We start from the raw sequence: 18,379 nt of genomic DNA, 5'->3' as shown, positions 1-18,379 counted from the left end.
AGAAAAAAGAAGAAAATTGGAGTGCTTGGAGAGAGGACCTCCTGAGGGAAAAAAACCCCAAAACATTTAGTAGAAACCTGAAGGAGCTGGGGGAGTGAGCATGTATATGTGGTGTAGGGAAGGAGGATTTCAAGAAGAGGGAATGAGCTAAAAACCTGGTGTTGGTGTTCTCCTCTCTGTCTGAAGCAAGCCTGGACACCAGTGTGTCTGGGATGAGATGCAGAGAAGCCGGCCCTGAGGCTGGAGAGGGACCAGACACGAGAGTGGGGAGCAGGTCAACACGCCGGCTTTCTGGCCACGTGTGAGATGGAGAGCTGGCAGATGATTTCAAATAGATAAACAACGTGTTTTCTTCTTTTTAAAACATCTCTTTGGCTGAATTTTGACAACGTATTGTAGGGGGAGAAAAGGACAGGGCATTTAGGGGCTTCTTAGGAGGAGATCCTTTTTTTGAAGTATTGTTGATTTGCTATATTGCATTAGTTTCAAGGGTGCAGTATAATGAGTCAGTCTTTTTTGCGATAGTCTTTTTTCCTCTATAGGTTATTATGAGATGTTGGATGTAATTCCCTGTGCTATACAGTAAATCCTTGTTGCTTATCTACTTTATGTATAGTAGTTTGTGGGCTTCCCTGATAGCTCAGTTGGTAAAGAATCCACCTGCAATGCAAGAGACCCCAGTTTGATTCCTGGGTTGGGGAGATTCGCTGGAGAAGGGACAGGCTACCCGCTCCAGTATTCTGGCCTGGAGAATTCCATGGACTGTATAGTCCATGGGGCTGCAAAGAGTTGGACACAACTGAGCAACTTTCACTTTCACTTGTATTATTTTTTAGATTCCACATAAAAGCTATATTTGTCTTTCTCTGTCTGACTTACTTCTAAAGCATAACATTCTGTAGGCCCATCCACATTGATACAAATGCAAAATCTTATTCTTTTTTTGTGGCTAAAATTCTATTGTGTGTGTGTGTGTACCACATCTTCTTAAGTCAATTGTCTGTTGATGGGCACTTGAATTGTTTCCACATCTTGGCTATTGTAAATAGTGCTGCTAGGAACATTGGCTTTACATTTTTTTTCTGCGTATATACCCAGGAGTGGGATTGCTGGATCATATGGTAGGTCTATTTTTGCTTTTTCAAAGGAAACTCCATACTGTTTTTCTTAGTGATTGAGCCACTTTACATTCCTACCAACAATGTAGAAGAATTCTCTTTTCTGCACACCCTATCCAGCATATATTACTTGTAGACTTTTTGGTTGGTGATGGTCAGTCTGACCAGTGTGAAGTGATATCTAATTGCAGTTTTGATTTGCATTTCCCTAATAATTAGTGTCAGACTTTATTTTTCTGGGCTCCAAAATCACTGCAGATGGTGACTGCAGCCATGAAATTAAAAGATGCTTACTCCTTGGAAGGAAAGTTATGACCAACCTAGATAGCATATTCAAAAGCAGAGACATTACTTTGCCAACAAAGATTCATCTAGTCAAGGCTATGGTTTTTCCTGTGGTCATGTATGGATATGAGAGTTGGACTGTGAAGAAGGCTGAGCACCAAAGAATTGATGCTTTTGAACTGTGGTGTTGGAGAAGACTCTTGAGAGTCCCTTGGACTGCAAGGAGATCCAACCAGTCCATTGTGAAGGAGATCAGCCCTGGGATTTCTTTGGAGGGAATGATGCTAAAGCTGAAACTCCAGTACTTTGGCCACCTCATACAAAGAGTTGACTCATTAGAAAAGACTCTGATGCTGGGAGGGATTGGGGGCAAGAGGAGAAGGGGACAACAGAGGATGAGATGGCTGGATGGCATCATTGGCTCGATGGACATGAGTCTGAGTGAACTCTGGGAGTTGGTGATGGACAGGGAGGCCTGGCGTGCTGCGATTCATGGGGTTGCAAAGAGTCGGACAAGAGCGACTGATCTGATCTAATCTGATCTGAATAATTAGTGGCATTGAGCATCTTTTCCTGTGCCTGTTGGCCATCTGTGTGTTTTCTTTGGAAAAATGTTAGACCTGAGTAGACCAACTCATTGTTTGATTGGATTGCTTGTTTTTTCCATATCGAGTTACATGAGCTGTTTGTATATTTTGGATATTAATCTCTTGTAAGTTGCAGTCTTTGCCAATGTTCTTTCCCAATTTCTAGTTTGTCTTTTCATTTTATGTTGGTGGTTTTCTTTCTGTGCAAAAGCTTGTAAGTTTGATTAGGTCCCATTTGTTTTCTTTTGCCTTTATTTCTTTTGCCTTGGGAGGCTGATCTAAGCAAATATTGTTATGATTTTTGTCAAAGAATATTTTGCTTATTTTCTCTTCTAGAGAAACCATGTTATGGTTTCAGGTATTATATTTAGGTCTTTAAACTATCTTAAGTTTTTTGTATATGGTATGAGGGAATATTCTAATTTCATTGATGCTTATGTGGCTGTCCAACTTTCCCAGCACTGCTTGTTGAAAATACTGTGCTTTCTCCACCGCATTCTTACATTCTTTGTTGTAGATTAACAGCTTATTGACTGGTTTATTTCCAGGCTCACTATTCTGTTACACTGAGCTATGTGTTTGTCTTTGTGCCAATACAACGCCGTTTTGATTGTAGCTTTGTAATATAGTCTGAAGTCTGGATGGGTTATATCTCCAACTTTGTTCTATTTTCTATTTTCTATTTTCAAGACTGACTTAGCAATTCTGTGTCTTTTATGGTTCTGTATAAATTTTAGGATTATTTGTTTTAGTTCCATGAACAATGTCATGGGTATTTTGATAGGGATTGCATTAAACCTGTGGATTGCTTTGGGTAGTATGGCTATTTTAACAATATTAATTCTTCCAATCCAAGAGCTTGGGATATCTTTCCATTTCTTTGTATGACCTTCAATTTCCTTATCAGTGTTTTATAATTTTAAGAGTATAGCTCTTTCACCTTCTTGGTTTAAGTTTATTCTTGGGTATTTTTCCTTTTGATGCAATTTTAAACAGGATTTTTTTTACTTCCTCTTTCAGACATTTTATTATTAATGTAAAAAACAAAAGATTTCTGTATATTAATTTATATCCTGTTATCTTGCTGAATTCATTTCTTAACTCTAATAGATTTTGTGTAGAGACTTTAGGGTTCTCTATATAGAGTATCCGGAGAAGGCAATGGCACCCCACTCCAGTACTGTTGCCTGGAAAATCCCATGGACGGAGGAGCCTGGTAGGCTGCAGTCCATGGGGTCGCTAGAGTCGGACACAACTGAGTGACTTCACTTTCACTTTTCACTTCATGCATTGGAGAAGGAAATGGCAACCTACTCCAGTGTTCTTGCCTGGAGAATCCCAGGGACGGGGGAGCCTGGTGGGCTGCCATCTATGGGGTCGCACAGAGTCGGACATGACTGAAGTGACTTAGCAGCAGCAGCAGCAGCATACAGAGTATCATGTCCCCTGCAGCTAGTGACAGTTTTGCTTCTTCCTTTCCTATTCAGATACCTTTTATTTCTTTTTCTAGTCTGATTGCTGTGGCTAGGGCTTCCAGTAATATGTTGAATAGAAGTCATGAGAGTGGTCATCCTTGACTTGCTCCTGAATTCAACAGGAAGGCTTTCAACTTTGCGCTTTTGAGTATTATGTTGGCTGTGAGCTTGTCATAAATGGCCTTTATTATGTTGAGATATGTTCCCTCTGTACCAAATTTGAAACATTTTTTTTCATGAATGGATGCTTAATTTTGTCAAATGCCTTTTCTGCTTCTATTGAGATGATTGTGTTATTTTAATCCTTTGTTTTGTTAATGTAGTGCATTGCATTGATTGATTTGTGTATGTTGACTCATCCTTGTGACCCTAGAACAAATCCAACTTGATCATGGCATATGATTTTTTTTATGTATTGTTGGACTTGATTTTTTAATATTTTGTTGAGGAAAACAAAATATTTTGTTTTTGTAAATATATTCATCAAAAAATGGCCTGTAATTTCCTTTTTTGGTAGCATCTTTGTCTGGTTTTGTATCAGGGTGATGGTGGCCTCATAGAATGAGGTTGGGAGTGTTCTCTCCTCTTTAACTTCTTGGAACAGTTTGAGAAGGTATAAGTTCTTCTTTGTATGTTTGGTAGGGTTCCCCAGTGAAGCCATCTGGTCTTGGATTTTTGTTTGCTTGGAGTATTTTATTATTATAGAGTCTATTTCACTTCTAGTGATAGATCTGTTCAAATGATCTGTTTCTTCTTGACCTAGTCTTGTCAGGCTTTATGTTTTTAGAACTTGTCCATTTCTTCTAGATTCAATTTGTTGGTAATAACTGTTCATAGAATACTCTTACAACTTTTAGAATTTCTGTGTTATTGGTTGTTATGTCTCCTTTTTCATTTCTTTTTTGTTTAATTATGTCTTCTTTCTTTTCTTCTTTGTGAGCCTGGTTAGAGATTTGTCAATTTTGTTTACTAAGAGGAGCTGTTAAGAGACTACTACAGTAGTTCTGGCAGGGATGGTCTGGGGTTAGAACAAGCCTGTAGTGATGGAGGTGGTGCAAAGTGATCAGATCCTGATATAATATTTTTCGAGTAAAGCAAATGAAATTTTATGTGTAAGAGAGAAAGAATCATGCACAATTCCAATATTTTTGGTGTAATTGGAAGCATAGAGTCTCCATTTATAGAGACATTAAAAACCGTGGGGAAAGAGCAGGTATTAGTGAGAATATCAGGTGTTGATTTGGAATATCTAAGTTTGATAAGGAGATTGATACCTTAGTGAAGATGCTGAGCAGGTAGTTAGATATGTTCTGGAGTTCAAGAGATAGGTCCAGCTGGGAATAGAATTATGGGGGCTGTAAGTTTATATGTATTTAAAGCCATGGACCAAATGAGAGTTGAGTGTAATAGAGAGACTCTAAAGTTGAGGCCCAAAACGACCAACATTTAGAATTTACTGAGGTGAGGATGATTCTGTCAAAGAGACCAATACGAGCAGCCCATGGTGGAGGAGAGAGCCAGGATATTGTGCTACTTGGAAAGTTGGTGGAAAATAGTATTCCAGGGAGAATGGAAAGGTCAATTCACTCAAATGCTGTAGATGGGTCAAATAAGATGAGGACTTAGAGTTAGCCACTGGATTTAGAAACCAATGGAGCTGATCTTGAGAAAAGATCCACTGGAGTATTGGGAGTGAAAGCCCAGTCAGAAAGGGTTAAAGAGAGAATGGAAGGGAGAGGAATTGGAAGCAATGAACATAGACCACTCTTTCGAGCTCTGTATGAAGGGGAGAAGGAAACAAGATGGTAGCTGAAGGGGCATGTGGCACAAGAGGAGGATACGCAGGATCCTCGCCAGAACTCAGAGTGTAACTCTTCTTGTTATTCTGCTACGGTAACTGCCTTATGCTTCAAAGGACCAGCATTTATTACCACATCATCTCCCTCAAATGCCCCTCTATGGCAATCCACTCCAGTACTATTGCCTGAAAAATCCCAAGGACAGAGGAGCCTTGCAGGCTACAGTCCATGGGGTCGCAAAGAGTCGGACATGACTGAGCGACTTCACTTCCCTCATCTCATCCCTGTAGCAAAAAATCTTTGATGACAATCCTGTAATTATCTACTCAATAATATTCAAATTATTTTCCTTAGAATTCAAGGGGGAAAATTCTTTGCTGCAGCGAGTCTGTCCCTTCTCTCTGCGTAACTTTCCTTGTGCCTACTTATGGTCACCTCCTTCACCTTCCTGATCTCTGCTTAGGAAAACCTTACATGCTCTTTAGGTCCCTACTCAAGTATTCCAGATTATATGACCCCCCTTGTTGATGGCTTTAGCCAGAAATATATCTTTCTCATCTTTGTATGTATTGTCAAAGCATTTTTCAGCTTAGTGTCCTACAGACTAAACATTTTGGTGTCTTCCATGGTGAAGAATGTGAAGCATATGAATGTGTTATATGAAGATATGTTGAGTTAAAAATGAGCAAATGTAAAACATATTTAACCACATTCCAGCACTATGTCTGGAACTGCACGGCCTAGTCTACATAGACTTAGGGGGATTTTCAATTTCGTGGCAACTCAGAGCCTCCTGCTCAGTTGCCAGGAAGCTTCACCTAGAGGAGTTCCCTTATGATGGCAGAAACCAACATTTCTTCATTAACTAAAAAGAAGCATGAAATCTGTGAATTCAAGTAATTTTTCCAAACCTTTTTTGTATTGTCTAGAAGGAAATGGCAACCCACTCCAGTACTCTTGCCTGGAAAATCCTGTAGACAGAGGAGCCTGGTAGGCTGCAGTCCATGGGGTCGCGAAGAGTCGGACACGACTGAGCGACTTCACTTTCACGTTTCACTTTCATGCATTGGAGAAGGAAATGGCAACCCACTCCAGTGTTCTTGCCTGGAGAATCCCAGGGACAGGGGAGCCTGGTGGGCTGCCGTCTATGGGGTCGCACAGAGTCAGACACGGCTGAAGCGACTTAGCAGCAGCAGCAGCAGACAAATGAAACATATCTCATATTTAAGAATTTATCTTTGAAGAGCTAGGTTTTAGGCATTGTATATAAAATTCAATAATTCAGTTTGCAAAAAAAATTAAGCCTTGTTCCATTCTCCTTAATATTGAGCTAAGTCCCATAGTTTGTCATTAGAATTCTCTTTCAGGAGGAAAAGATAGTTGTCTGCTCTTAGTTTTTATTTAATTTTTATGAAAGGCCTAAGTACTTTATTAATATTTATTGATAGCCTAGAAAAATAAGTAAAAATCTCTAGCCCTAATAAGAGTTAAGAGTTGGGGCCAAAATTCCATGTTTTAATGTGTTGTCCTCTGGACCCTACTCTAGCTTAGGGGATCGAATTACACCTTTTATGGAAAAGAATTGGGTAATGATGAATTTGGGCTGGTGTAAGGTAGCTTACACTCACACAATTATTTTTCTTGAAACAATGCAGAAAAATTTTATGTTGAGAAAGATAGGTTGGCCTAGGGCACTTTATGTTCTGCTTAACAGATTTATAAAAAACATTTTACTTTTTATTTCTCTTCTAGAATTTTTTCTCAAGTGTCACATACTGTAATTCCATTGTGGAAAGGAAAATATCTGTGGTTTCTCTAGAATATTTCTTTAGTGCTTGGCTTCTACTGGGACTTCAAAAGTAAAAGACTAAATTAAAATATTTATCACACATATTTCATCCATGGGTATTCAAAGAGAAGAATGATTGCAGGTTTGAAAATGAGATGTGTGGAAATCAACATTTTAGATGTATAATGAAAGTGACTTTTACCAGGACACTCTGCCAATCCGCCTTCAAAATAATTAACATGGAAATTGGAATTAATATTGCATGCCCCCAAACAGTTATTGTATAGTGCGTAGGTGGTGGTTATGTGGAAGCAGAGATGTGTTCAGAAACCTCTGACCTGGCTGGCACCCTCTCACAACCTGCCTGTATTCACAGATGAATTCCATTTCATTCCCTTTTATCCTGCATCACAACTGCCCCGGGCATACTTACACAGCTGTACCCATTTATCCAGAGAGGATTACACTTCTGAGAAAATAGCTTAATGAATTATTTTGCATTTGCAAGAAGTAACTTAAATGAACTATCTGTATAAAGGATATAGATTTCTTGGTTAGTCATATAATTAAACTTTCTCAAGGTGTTTAAGGTATGAATTATTTTTGAGAATCAAAATATCACATGCATACAGTGAATGCTGGTTTGGTATCAATTTCCGAAGGACTTAGTGAATAACATAGTATGAGTGGTCTCTTCTATTTTGAGAGTTAGGGATGGGGAGACACCTTTTCTTATTTTGGTAAAATACTTATCTGGTCATTAAGGAAGAAAAATCATGTTTCTTATATGTCATATTTTGTCATACACGTGAATATGTAACTGCCTATAGAAGCAGCCACTAATTTGAGGAGCAACAGCAGAAATTTTGTTTCTGGATATATTTCTATAAGAAGCATGCAAATAGGGAATTTTTTTGTCTTATGGAAATTTCTTAGTCTAGTTCTGAAGTTTTCTAGTACCTGTTGGAAACAAATTCATGCAGTTTTTATTTCTAGATCTGTCTTTTCTATTCATCTTTAATGCAAATGTTCAATCACTAAGTGCTGGGGTTACCTGCTTGAAAAATCATACTTCATTCTGGAGATAGGATGTGTTCTCCCGGGAGGCTGACCTTATTTTCAAGTCAGGCACATTTGGAATTCCAGTTCTGACATTTACTAGCTATGTGACCTGTGGCAAATGATTTAACCTCTCTGAGCCCCTTTACCCATATATGGCTGGCCTCCAAGAGCTGTTGGAGGTGGTGCCTCATGTTTAGCAATCATTAAGGGAAAGGCTGGGCCATTCTTTCTTTTATCTTCCTTTTAAAGCTTCCACTGCAGTTTAGAACAGAACCAAAATAAAATCCCTCCCAAGCAAACAAGACTATTCTGATTAAAAATAAAGTGTTTAATTAAAGTGATTCCTTAGCTGCAGGATACTGTGTGGTTTGGAACACAGTTCCTTTGTAGGATGTCAATATGCTATTGTAAAATAATTCACATCAAGAATACACAACTGTGTATGCTGATCTGTCATCGTTTTCATACAATTTTTAGATACCTTTCCATCTCAAAATATGTCTTGATTTAGCTTTCTTTTCATCCCAATTAATTCATTTTCCTAGTTGTCCACATTTTCTGGAGAAAAGGCATGGGAGGGTTGAGGGAAACAAGAAAAACAGGAAGAGGAGAACTCCAGGGCAATTAGAATCATGTGAGAAGGGGCATAAGCGTGGGAACGTCAAAGCTTCATGTCTTATTTTCACCCCTTTATAAAATGAAAAGCCTCCTTTTGTTTAACTTTCCCTTCCTCTGTGGGTAGAAGGGAAGGGAGTTCATCTTTCATTCTTTTCAAACTTCCCTTGGGTACACCAATCTTTTTATACCTTCTCGCTTGAGGCTTTCAGATTCAGACCTGGCCATTCTTCCTTTTTTTCTATTTCTTTCCTATCCTACTTTTCTCTCTCCCTTAGCACCTGCTAAAATGTAAGAAGCTCTCAGGACACCTGACTTTTAGTTGTCTAGGAAATTTATCTCTCTTCAACCAATGAAAATGTAAGTATTATGCAAAGTTCAAGTATTTTTTATTTTCTTGTTTTTTCTCTGAGTCTTAGATTTCTCTCATTCCTCCCACTTCTAGATCTTATTTGCATTTTAGGCAGAGACACCCCATGGCCAATATCTATCATGTATATTCTCCCAGGGACCAAGTTCCCTTTTTCTATTTCATTCCTGGTGCCACCTCTTTGCTGTCTGTTTCTAATCTTTTCCTGAGAGAAATCTTATTGAACATGTCCTCTGTGAAGTTCAGTAGGCCTCGGTTCCCATCCAGACTCTGACATTTATTGGCTTGTGCCTAGAACAGTTACCGCTTCTCTCTGAGACTCATTTTAATAGAATCTACCTCTTGATGGTTGTGGTGGGAACAGAAATAGGAAGTAAATATCCCTGGTGGGTTTCCTGCCTAGGGCTCTGCTGGAGCAATGCAGAGCTAAGTCATCGACATCCAATGATGGGAGAAACGTGGGAAGGATTTCCAGCCCATTCCTCCTGGAAAAACTGTATTCAAGGAACAAGAAAAAGAAAAAAAAAAAAAAAAGAAAAGGAACAAGAGTCCTAGTCCGCTGAGATGAATTGATGACCTGACTCAACAGTTGGACCACATTTACCATCGCATCTCCCTTTTAAATGACCCACTTTTGTTCTCCAAAGAGACCTAACTGACTGGCTGCTGTCTTCCTCCAGTTTGAACTTCAATGGATGCTGATCCATTGTGACCCCCTGCGACCCAGGAGAGAAACTTGCAATGAGCTGCCAGCCAGGATCACGGTGAGTCCCTAGACTACCTGCAAAGGCCACTTGCAGCCAGCTTACCTCTCTACACCGCCGCAAACTCTCCCCGTCTTCACTGTTTGTCTAAGAGTTCAGGCTTTTGCTGCACAGGCCAGATATTGAAGAAGCGCGGGTCCCACCCACAGTCTGGCGGGTAGAAACCACTTGCGCGGGGGAGGAGGGCGGCGGAAGGGGTATGGATCCAGCTTGGGTGGCTTACGACCCTCCCCAGCCCCCGGACCCCTCACCCCCCAGCCTCTCTCCAGGAAAATGCCGGTCGACTACTCAAGCCCTCGGTGGCACACAGGCCACCTGAGAAGACTCTGGGAACCTCGAGAGGTCCCCAGGGACGGGTGGGGCGGAGGCGGGGAAAGGGTTAAGGGGGACTGTTGTCATTCTATCCGTCCTTTGGCCTGCCAGCTCTCCTCCAATCCCCGGGACCCTCTCCGGGGCCGTTCATAAACAGGAGGAACTCACGCCTCCTGGGCCGGCGCCCCCTCGCATCCCCGGCTCCCGGGGGCGCTCTTGGCGGGGACAAGCGCCACTGCGCGCTCGGCGGGCATGGCTTGGGCGGCGTCGCGCCATGCGGCCCTCGGGCTGCGACTGCTGCTGTCGGGGCTCTGCTTGTGCGCGGCTCAAGTAAGTTGTGCGCGGGTTTAGGGGGGCCGCCTTCTCACTGTCTCCCCCCTCTTCTCTTCTTTCCTTCAGACCGTCGACCAGGTAAGCCCGGGGCAAGAAGCCCTGGCGTTTTCCAAGTGCTCGCAGGGCGAGGCGGGGGTGCCTCCGTCGGGGGAAGCGCGCGGAGATGCGGAGCATCCCGCGGGCCGCGCGGCTCCGTATATCCTCGGGCCACGCACCTGCAGCGAGCAAGGTGGGAGGCAGGGGCCCGAGGGGACACCCCGAAGGTCCGAGAACGGGCGCCCCCTCACCGACCGGGCCCCACACTGCAGGCTCGGGCCCTAGAGGCCCGAGGAGGATGGAGGCCGGGGCTTTAATTTTCAGCCGTGCTTCCCTCCTCCCTCCCTCCCCTCCCCGCCCCTGGTCCCGGGCGGCCGGGCCCGGGGAAGGCGCAATCCCAGGCAACCCCGCATCCCGCCTGCGTGGACTCGGCGGCCCGGGCTCACCTCGGAATTTCGGCTGCACCGGGCAGGGGGCGGAGCGGGGCGGAGCCGTTTGAGGTTTCACTTACAAAGACCCCATTGTAACCTGTCTGGTCACCGGGAGTTTAGAAAAACCAAGATTTCCAGATGAAAGAAGCCTTTTTTTTTTTTTTTCCCAATTCAGAAGAGAAAAAAACTAAAATTCCCACGTTTCCTAAAACGCGTCCAAACTTTTAGAGGCCAGCCTTCCGTCGAGCGCCATCAAAGCGGAGCTATTTGCAACCGATAAAAGGGGTCACAACCGGGGGTCGGCCTGAAATTTGGCGTCTTTCTGAAGCGAGGTGCATAGACCTCTTTCAAGAGGAGGATCTGAAGAGAGGCCGGGCCCTCGCCGGGTTTCTCGGCCTCGCCTGTCTCTCCCTAAGAGGGCCCCCCAGTTTTCTTCTGAACGCAGACAGATCTACAAAACCATCCTGGAGTTGATCTGGGGTGGCGCGCCTCGGTTCTGAGCTGCCTCACTTTATCCAAAAGGCTGACCTGCATTTCCTGATTAAATTCAGTAATTCAGTGATCACCATCTTCATGATCCAACCCCATGAGTAAGAGGCCCCCTCTTCCCCACAAAACCCGTTGGGTTAAAGCTCCGTAGACGGGAGGACCCCACTCTGGGGGCCCAGATTCTGCTCTCACCTCACTGTCAGCCTCGTTTAGAACCTCGAGGAGGGGAAGCAACCGCGGTTCCTTGGAAATCTGGTCTCCGTGTGTTACGCTGGGCTTGAACCCGGCCTCCACGAAGCACTGTCTTTGCGGGGAGGCGGCGGGCTCGGGCCCACCTTCTTGTGCTTGCTCCCGGTGACCCCCTAACCCGCGTGTGCTCTTTTGTCAGAGGGGCCCCCCAGGTGAGCAGGGTCCTCCGGGGCCGCCGGGTCCCCCTGGAGTCCCGGGCATCGACGGCATCGACGTAAGTGTCCACCTCCGGCCCCTGCTCCTCTCCCAGCGGCCCGGGTGGGTTTTTCGAGAGGGCCCGAAGCCCCCTGCCCAGAGGCGGGATGGGACGTGGATGAGGGCTGGGAGTGGGGCCTAGACGCCTGAGGACTGCGGAGGGAGGCGGTCCTGCGTCCCGTGGCCCCGGGCGGTTGATCACAGCTCCGTACTACCTGTCCTGTCCCTGTCCCGGAGGGGCACCAGCACCCTCCACTCACACACTGCCCTGCTTTCCCTCTTGCCTTCCAGGGTGATCGCGGTCCGAAGGGTCCCCCGGGCCCCCCGGTAAGTACATCAGCGCTTTGGCTCTCCACTTCTTTCCTTCCAATGTGGTCTGCAGACCACACTGCACCCGATGAGGCTCAACTTTGCCCCATTTTCTCTTCCTTTTCTCCCCCCTCCTCTCCCCCTCCCTGCCAGGGTCCCCCTGGAGAGCCGGGGAAACCAGGAGCTCCAGGCAAGCCTGGCACACCGGGTGCCGACGTGAGTAGTGGGTGCTGGGGGCGTGAAGCCAGGCCCAGTGTGTGTGTGTGTGTGTGTGTGTGTGAGAGAGAGAGAGAGTGAGAGAGAGAGAGAGAGAGAGTGCAGCGTGCAGGCGGGTGTGGTCCAAGCTAAGGCGAGACTGGCTCTGATCCTGGCGGTGCCCACGGGCTCGGCGCTGAGACGCGGTTTCTGCGCGAGGGTCTGCGGAGCGTGGAGGGGCCCCGAGGACCGGCGGCACTGGCCTGTCCTCCTCTCTGCTCTGGGAGCAGCGGTGGGTACCCGTTTCTGCCTCTCAGAGGCCACTCCCCACTCACCCCATTGGGGGGTGCTGGGTCTTCGCTCTTGTCCTTTCCCCGGCACCCACTAAGTGAGTTTAGGGAAAGGGCCTGCAGGCAGGGGAGGGACAGAGTCCCCCTAAACCCCGAGGAAGAGACCAGAGAAAGACAGACTGGGGGAGAGCCTGCCCGGGGCAGGAGTGTGGGGCGGGGCTGGTCCTACACTGGACACGGGGCACGCGGACACATGTGCACCCACGGTTGATTCATGTCACTGGATGGCAAAAAAAGCTGCAGTATTGTAATTAGCCTCCAATTAAAAAAAAAAAAAAATCTAGAGAAATCCAGCTCAGAAGACTCGGACTTGATGGTTTCTAGAATGTAAGTAAAAAACCAAAAAACCAAACCTAGCTCTCTGTCTTTCCTCCTGCCTTTCCTTGGTTCACAGTCACTGACAGAAACAAGCTGACTAGGGTTGCTTGAAGCCTGGGAACCAGCAGCCTCCCCCCACCCAACATACCCAGTCACACACCTGCCTCCCGCCATGGGAGACAAGCTCAGATGCTGAGCTGTGTGGTAAACCCGATACTAGTTAACATTTCTTCAGGGAAAAGGACTTCAGGGCTCTCATCTCCTCTCTCCCTACACTGGACTGTTGAGAGTTTACTGAGGGCCACTCCTTGACTTTCCAGCTGGGATACAAAGTAAAGTGATACCCGGACCTCTGCTCTCAGAAAACAGACAGTGCTGGGTTCTTCAAGTTACCAACTTATATGATTTCCCCAAACTGAAGACTTTTCTAAATTAAAGCCCTTGAAAACCTATGATTATAGATTCTGAGAACTTCTGGCTAGAGTTTAAGACAGAGTCTTCATTTTGAGAAAAAGAAAAATAGCTAGATGTTAGTGGTTATTAAGATGTGCTTTCTTTATCAAGATTAGTATAATGGGGATATTTGTCTATGCTAGGGACTAAACAGCAACAGCAGCAACAATTCATTGCTTTAGGAGACTGACTTTGTTGTATACTTAAAAGATCCTAGTTTGAACTTCCTATGTAGGCAAAGTGACAGTGCATGAGGTCGCTAGGGACTAATGTTTGGATAACGCAAACTGAATATCAGCCTAATATTTGCAAAATATGAACGGAAATTATATAACTTGTTTGCTATCAAACATCTCTTTGAAACACCGTGAATTAGTTGGAACTGTCGCATCCAAATAAAAAAGTCTGATGAATACAAATAAACCAGTAGGTTAGGTTTATTTCTGCATTCCTTTCAACCTTGGACCTTGTTTTATGTGAAAAGAAAATGGATGATTAAATGACTTTATTATTATTATTATTAATTTTTGGCATGGTTGAAACATAAATGAATGACCTGAAGTCTTGTCTTACGATTGAGTTGAATAATTTCAGACAAAGGACTAGACTTGTCTGTGTCTGGGTTTCATGGTGCTTTTGTAGCAGGCTCAACAAATTCTTCTTCCTCTAGTACCATAAAATCATAAAGACAATGTCTGGTTTTACTTTATAGTTTCCACCCTTAAACAGAAATAGGATAAAAAAGAAAATTCTTCAAAATCTTTAGAAGTACAATGTAACTAATAATTGCAAGTACTTTTTTTTTTAACTGCAGTATCATAGCAAAGATTTCCATTTCCAAATAAGATTTCCAAAGTTAAAAGGTGTAAAATAGTAAGGTTTCTTATATCATAGAACTTTGGCTCTGTAAGATCCTCAGGGAGAAACTGATAAGGGCATTTAATCAATTTTCTGGGATGGCAGAGAAAAGCAACAGAAAAAGAAAAAGAAAAAGGAAGGAGTGAAAAAAAGTAAGAAGTTCATGCATGTGCCAGTATTTTAGACATTTTTTAGAACTAAGCAAAAAATTAACTATACTAATTTGCATTTGTGTAGAACTTTTTTTAAAGTGCAGTCACAAACATGCTGCGTTTTTTGGTAATGTTAACAAATGGTTAATCAGATGGTTTGTTTGGAAGAATCTGAAAAGAATACAGCTTAAAGGTTATTATCCTGAATTAAGTGGATTTTTGACAGAAAAGGTAAATGAGTCATGGCAGCTAGTCTTGTAGGATTATGGCTTGGGTCTCCTGAACTGAGTGGTGGAATGCTGGAAGGAAATTAATAGTGAGGGTTGCTTGCTTTGCCAAGCAGCAGTGGGAAATTTCAGAATACACTGGGCTTTAATTTTATCCTGTATAAAACCTTATCTTCACAAACATTCATATGAAAGCAATTTTTTCTGCCACTGGCAATATATTTCTCTGTCGTTTCTTTGACAGATAAGAATGACTGCAAATTGGAGTTTTATGCATATGTTTGTAAATGGAAGTTGTGAGAGACTTACATACATATATATATAAAACTCTTCTTTTCTTTAGTTTAAGTTGATTCTTTTCCCTTATAGACACATAACATTAAAGAAATCCAAGCTTGGTTGCAAGCTCTGTACTCAAAGGACAACTGTGCTGTTATCATTAATAACTTATACTCTTACAGGCACTTATGATGTGGCATGCATAGTGAGCTCTAAGAGCTCTAAAAGAGTATTTCTTTTCCATTCTTATAGCATCTGTCTAAGATACAGAAAAGAGGAATTAGAATTAAGTGCATGAATTATAGTTAAGTTACGCTGTTTTATAGGAGAGAGATTAGAACATCCTCTGAATGTATACAACTATTATCTGTGATGTTATATGATTAGGATAGTGAGTAATAAAGAAGTTATTCTGAAAGGCAGTGTAAGGGGAAATAGTTAGGCATCAGAGAAATGTGAGGGGGCTGTGAAGCACAGTGCCTGTGGTTAATACCCAGATTTTTTGCTTGGTTTTTTTTTTTTTTTTTGCAGAATCTCTTCTGAATGAAATTTTAAGCTCCCAGAGAGCAGGAAATGTTACTTCATTAGCTTCTAGGATAATCTGACTACATAATAATGATAATTATAAGAAAAGCTAACATTTACTTAGCATCTGCTGTTCCAGGCATGGTTGTAAACACTCTGTGTACACTATCCCAGTGAATCTTCAAAGTTGCCATGTGAGGTAGACATTAACATTATACCCGTTTCACAGATTAGGAAACTGAGGCTCTATGCAGTTGAGTAACTTGCCTACAGTGGCCTTGTACTAAGTGGCAGAGCTGGGATTTGAACTAAAAATAAAGATGATGTGGAGCGACAGGTGTGAAATCCCTCCACCCAGTAGGCTAGCCCACATCTCCTGTTCAGTAGCCTTCTGTAATCTTCTGTGCTGCATGTGTTAGATGCTCGGGCAGTGTGCTCAGATTGTAATGGACATGGAGTCCTGTCCTCACAGAGCCTATGCCTTAATGCATGGCTGTGCCACAACAGAATTCACTAGATTGGACGCCAGAATACATTTTCATTAACTCACAGCCTCCTTGTGATTAGATGTGGTTTACCATGTCTGGCGTGCTGCGATTCATGGGGTCGCAAAGAGTCGGACACGACTGAGCGACTGATCTGATCTGATCTGATCTACCATGTCTTATGGAAGACAGTTGAGACAAGGAGTATCTGGAAGCAGCCTCCAGGTTATCCAGCCACTCTGCTTCTTTATTATGTAGCGGAAGTTCTGCCTTATGTAGTAGCTGCTGCTGCTGCTGCTAAGTCACCTCAGTCGTGTCTGACTCTGTGTGACCCCAGAGAGGGCAGCCCAGTAGGCTCCTCTGTCCCTGGGGTTCTCCAGGCAAGAATACTGGAGTGGGTATGTAGTAGCTACTGCCCTCCAACTTTGCCAGTGGTTTTAGCCCCTGATTAAAGGTGGTTAGTTGGCAGTGTGTGTGGGAACTGACCAGGACGGGTCTTGGAGGGTATATGCGTGAAGTGGGCATTGGAAGTCCCTTTAGTCAGACCTGCCCTGAGGTTTATAAAGCCCTTGTGCCACATGTGTTTACAGAGAGCTCCTGGGGTATGGTTTATTTGCTCACATACAGAAGCCAGTGTTCCAGTACCACAAGTGCTCAGCAACTAAGATGTTAAGGCCTGTTCCCAAGTTAGAGCATTGTAATTGTACTAGAGAGACTGAAAATCAAAGTCTGTCAAAAATCCTTCCACATGTGTTTAATAGCTTTCTTCTTTGGTAAATTTCCAATAATTAATTTTGTCAACTCACTCTTTTCTATTTGCTTTGATTCAGTCTTTGGAGTTATGAAGGAAATTAATTGATGCACAGAAATGTAAAAATGGTGGCTGGTGAAATAGTTTTCTATATGAGTTACATGAATGCATTTTATTGATATTTGTGCAGACTGACAGATTAAATACGCACTTTGGTGATTCATTTTTAAGTCAGACTTTCATATTTTCAAGGAATTCCTCAATATCATTTTAATTTTTTTCAAAATCTTGCTAATAGATTTTACAAGTTATTTCTATATACATGTGTATATATGTATGTGCATAATGTATGTATATATTTACATATATAGGTACATATAATTGTATTTTGTAGGGTATAATTTCAATATTGTATTATAAATGACAACATCTAAAATAAAGGAAAAACTAAAAAGATAAAAATGTGTCTTCATCCAATGTGGAAATTAAGATATACATGTAGTATTATCATGGTTTGATATGTATTTTATATTAGGATGATGATAAAATGAGTACTGGTGGGGAAAGCAACAATGGTTGGAAGTGATGCTTGAATAACTACTTTAGCATTACATGTGATGTTATAAATGTGTTTTACAGTAATGTACTTAGAGTCTACCTACTGAGTGGCACACATGAAAATGTATATTTAATTGTAGCTATTTCACTAAAAGAGATAACCTAGAAACATGCTCTCAAATGATTCAACTTTAAAAGTTAATGTTTTCCATAAGCAGTTGTCATTGCTAGGAGATAACTGAGGGGCTTTAGGTGGCTAAAAGGCAACAATGAGATTGATTAGTTTTAATCACTATTGAAGGAACATTTTAACTCTCAAGATGTTATTGAGAGCTACAGAGACATACATATATAAAGCATTTTGCTTTATAAATGAAATCAAGAGATGCATAACATGGCTAATGGCAGAGCCAAGTCCTGTTGTCCCATTCAGTTCAGTTCAGTTCTGTCGCTCAGTCGTGGCTGACTCTTTGCGACCCCATGGACTGCGCAGCACGTCAGCCTTCCCTGTCCATCACCAACTCCCAGAGTTTACTCAAACTCACGTCCATTGTGTCAGTGATGCCATCCAACCACCTCATCCTCTGCCGTCCCCTTCTCCTCCTGCCTTCAATCTTTCCCAGCATCAGGGTCTTTTCAAATGAGTCAGCTTTTCGCATTGGGGCCAAAGTATTGGAGTTGTCCCATTAGCCTTACCTATTAGAACATTGTAATTATTATTTCCCATTTTTCCAAAGCAGAGACAAAAATACTAAATTATTGAATCCTGTGATAAACAGTGCATTTAGTGGGAAGTTATGAACAGGATACAATTTATTAAAAGAAAGTAACTGTAACAGTCAGATGTCATGTCAGACATTACCTTTGAATAGGAATATAGAAAGGTTTTTCTTTATAAAGACTTGCACCATATGTAGGTAAACTATCTTGTGTGTAATTACTAAATAAAATGGAATTATCCACTGAGTGGCTTGCCTAAGGATGTTGTATTAGTTCTAATATCATCTTGC

The 18,379-nt window shown here is 42.7% G+C and overlaps 1 protein-coding gene across 3 annotated transcripts in view; it reads left to right on the top strand.

Annotated features, from left to right (window-relative positions):
• COL9A1 (collagen type IX alpha 1 chain) overlaps positions 1-18,379 on the top strand; it is a 90,289-nt gene that overhangs the window by 14,416 nt on the left and 57,494 nt on the right. The window contains exons 6-10 of one of the 3 annotated variants that reach the window (XM_086316747.1): positions 9,781-9,869; positions 10,572-10,587; positions 11,854-11,928; positions 12,201-12,236; positions 12,372-12,434. In XM_086316747.1, coding sequence (XP_086172873.1) covers positions 9,781-9,869; positions 10,572-10,587; positions 11,854-11,928; positions 12,201-12,236; positions 12,372-12,434 — 279 coding nt within the window. Of the gene's footprint in view, positions 1-8,952; positions 9,091-9,780; positions 9,870-10,318; positions 10,507-10,571; positions 10,588-11,853; positions 11,929-12,200; positions 12,237-12,371; positions 12,435-18,379 lie in introns of those variants that run through there. The other 2 variants (XM_086316746.1, XM_086316745.1) reach the window with 2 other exon arrangements.

This window comes from Bos grunniens, chromosome 9 (genome assembly GCF_055505025.1).
Source record: "Bos grunniens cultivar Pamir isolate PY7600 chromosome 9, Bosgru_T2T1.0, whole genome shotgun sequence".
Taxonomy (NCBI): domain Eukaryota; kingdom Metazoa; phylum Chordata; class Mammalia; order Artiodactyla; family Bovidae; genus Bos; species Bos grunniens.
The sequence above is the reverse complement of the archived record's forward strand: the minus strand, read 5'-3'. Positions and strand labels throughout refer to the sequence as shown.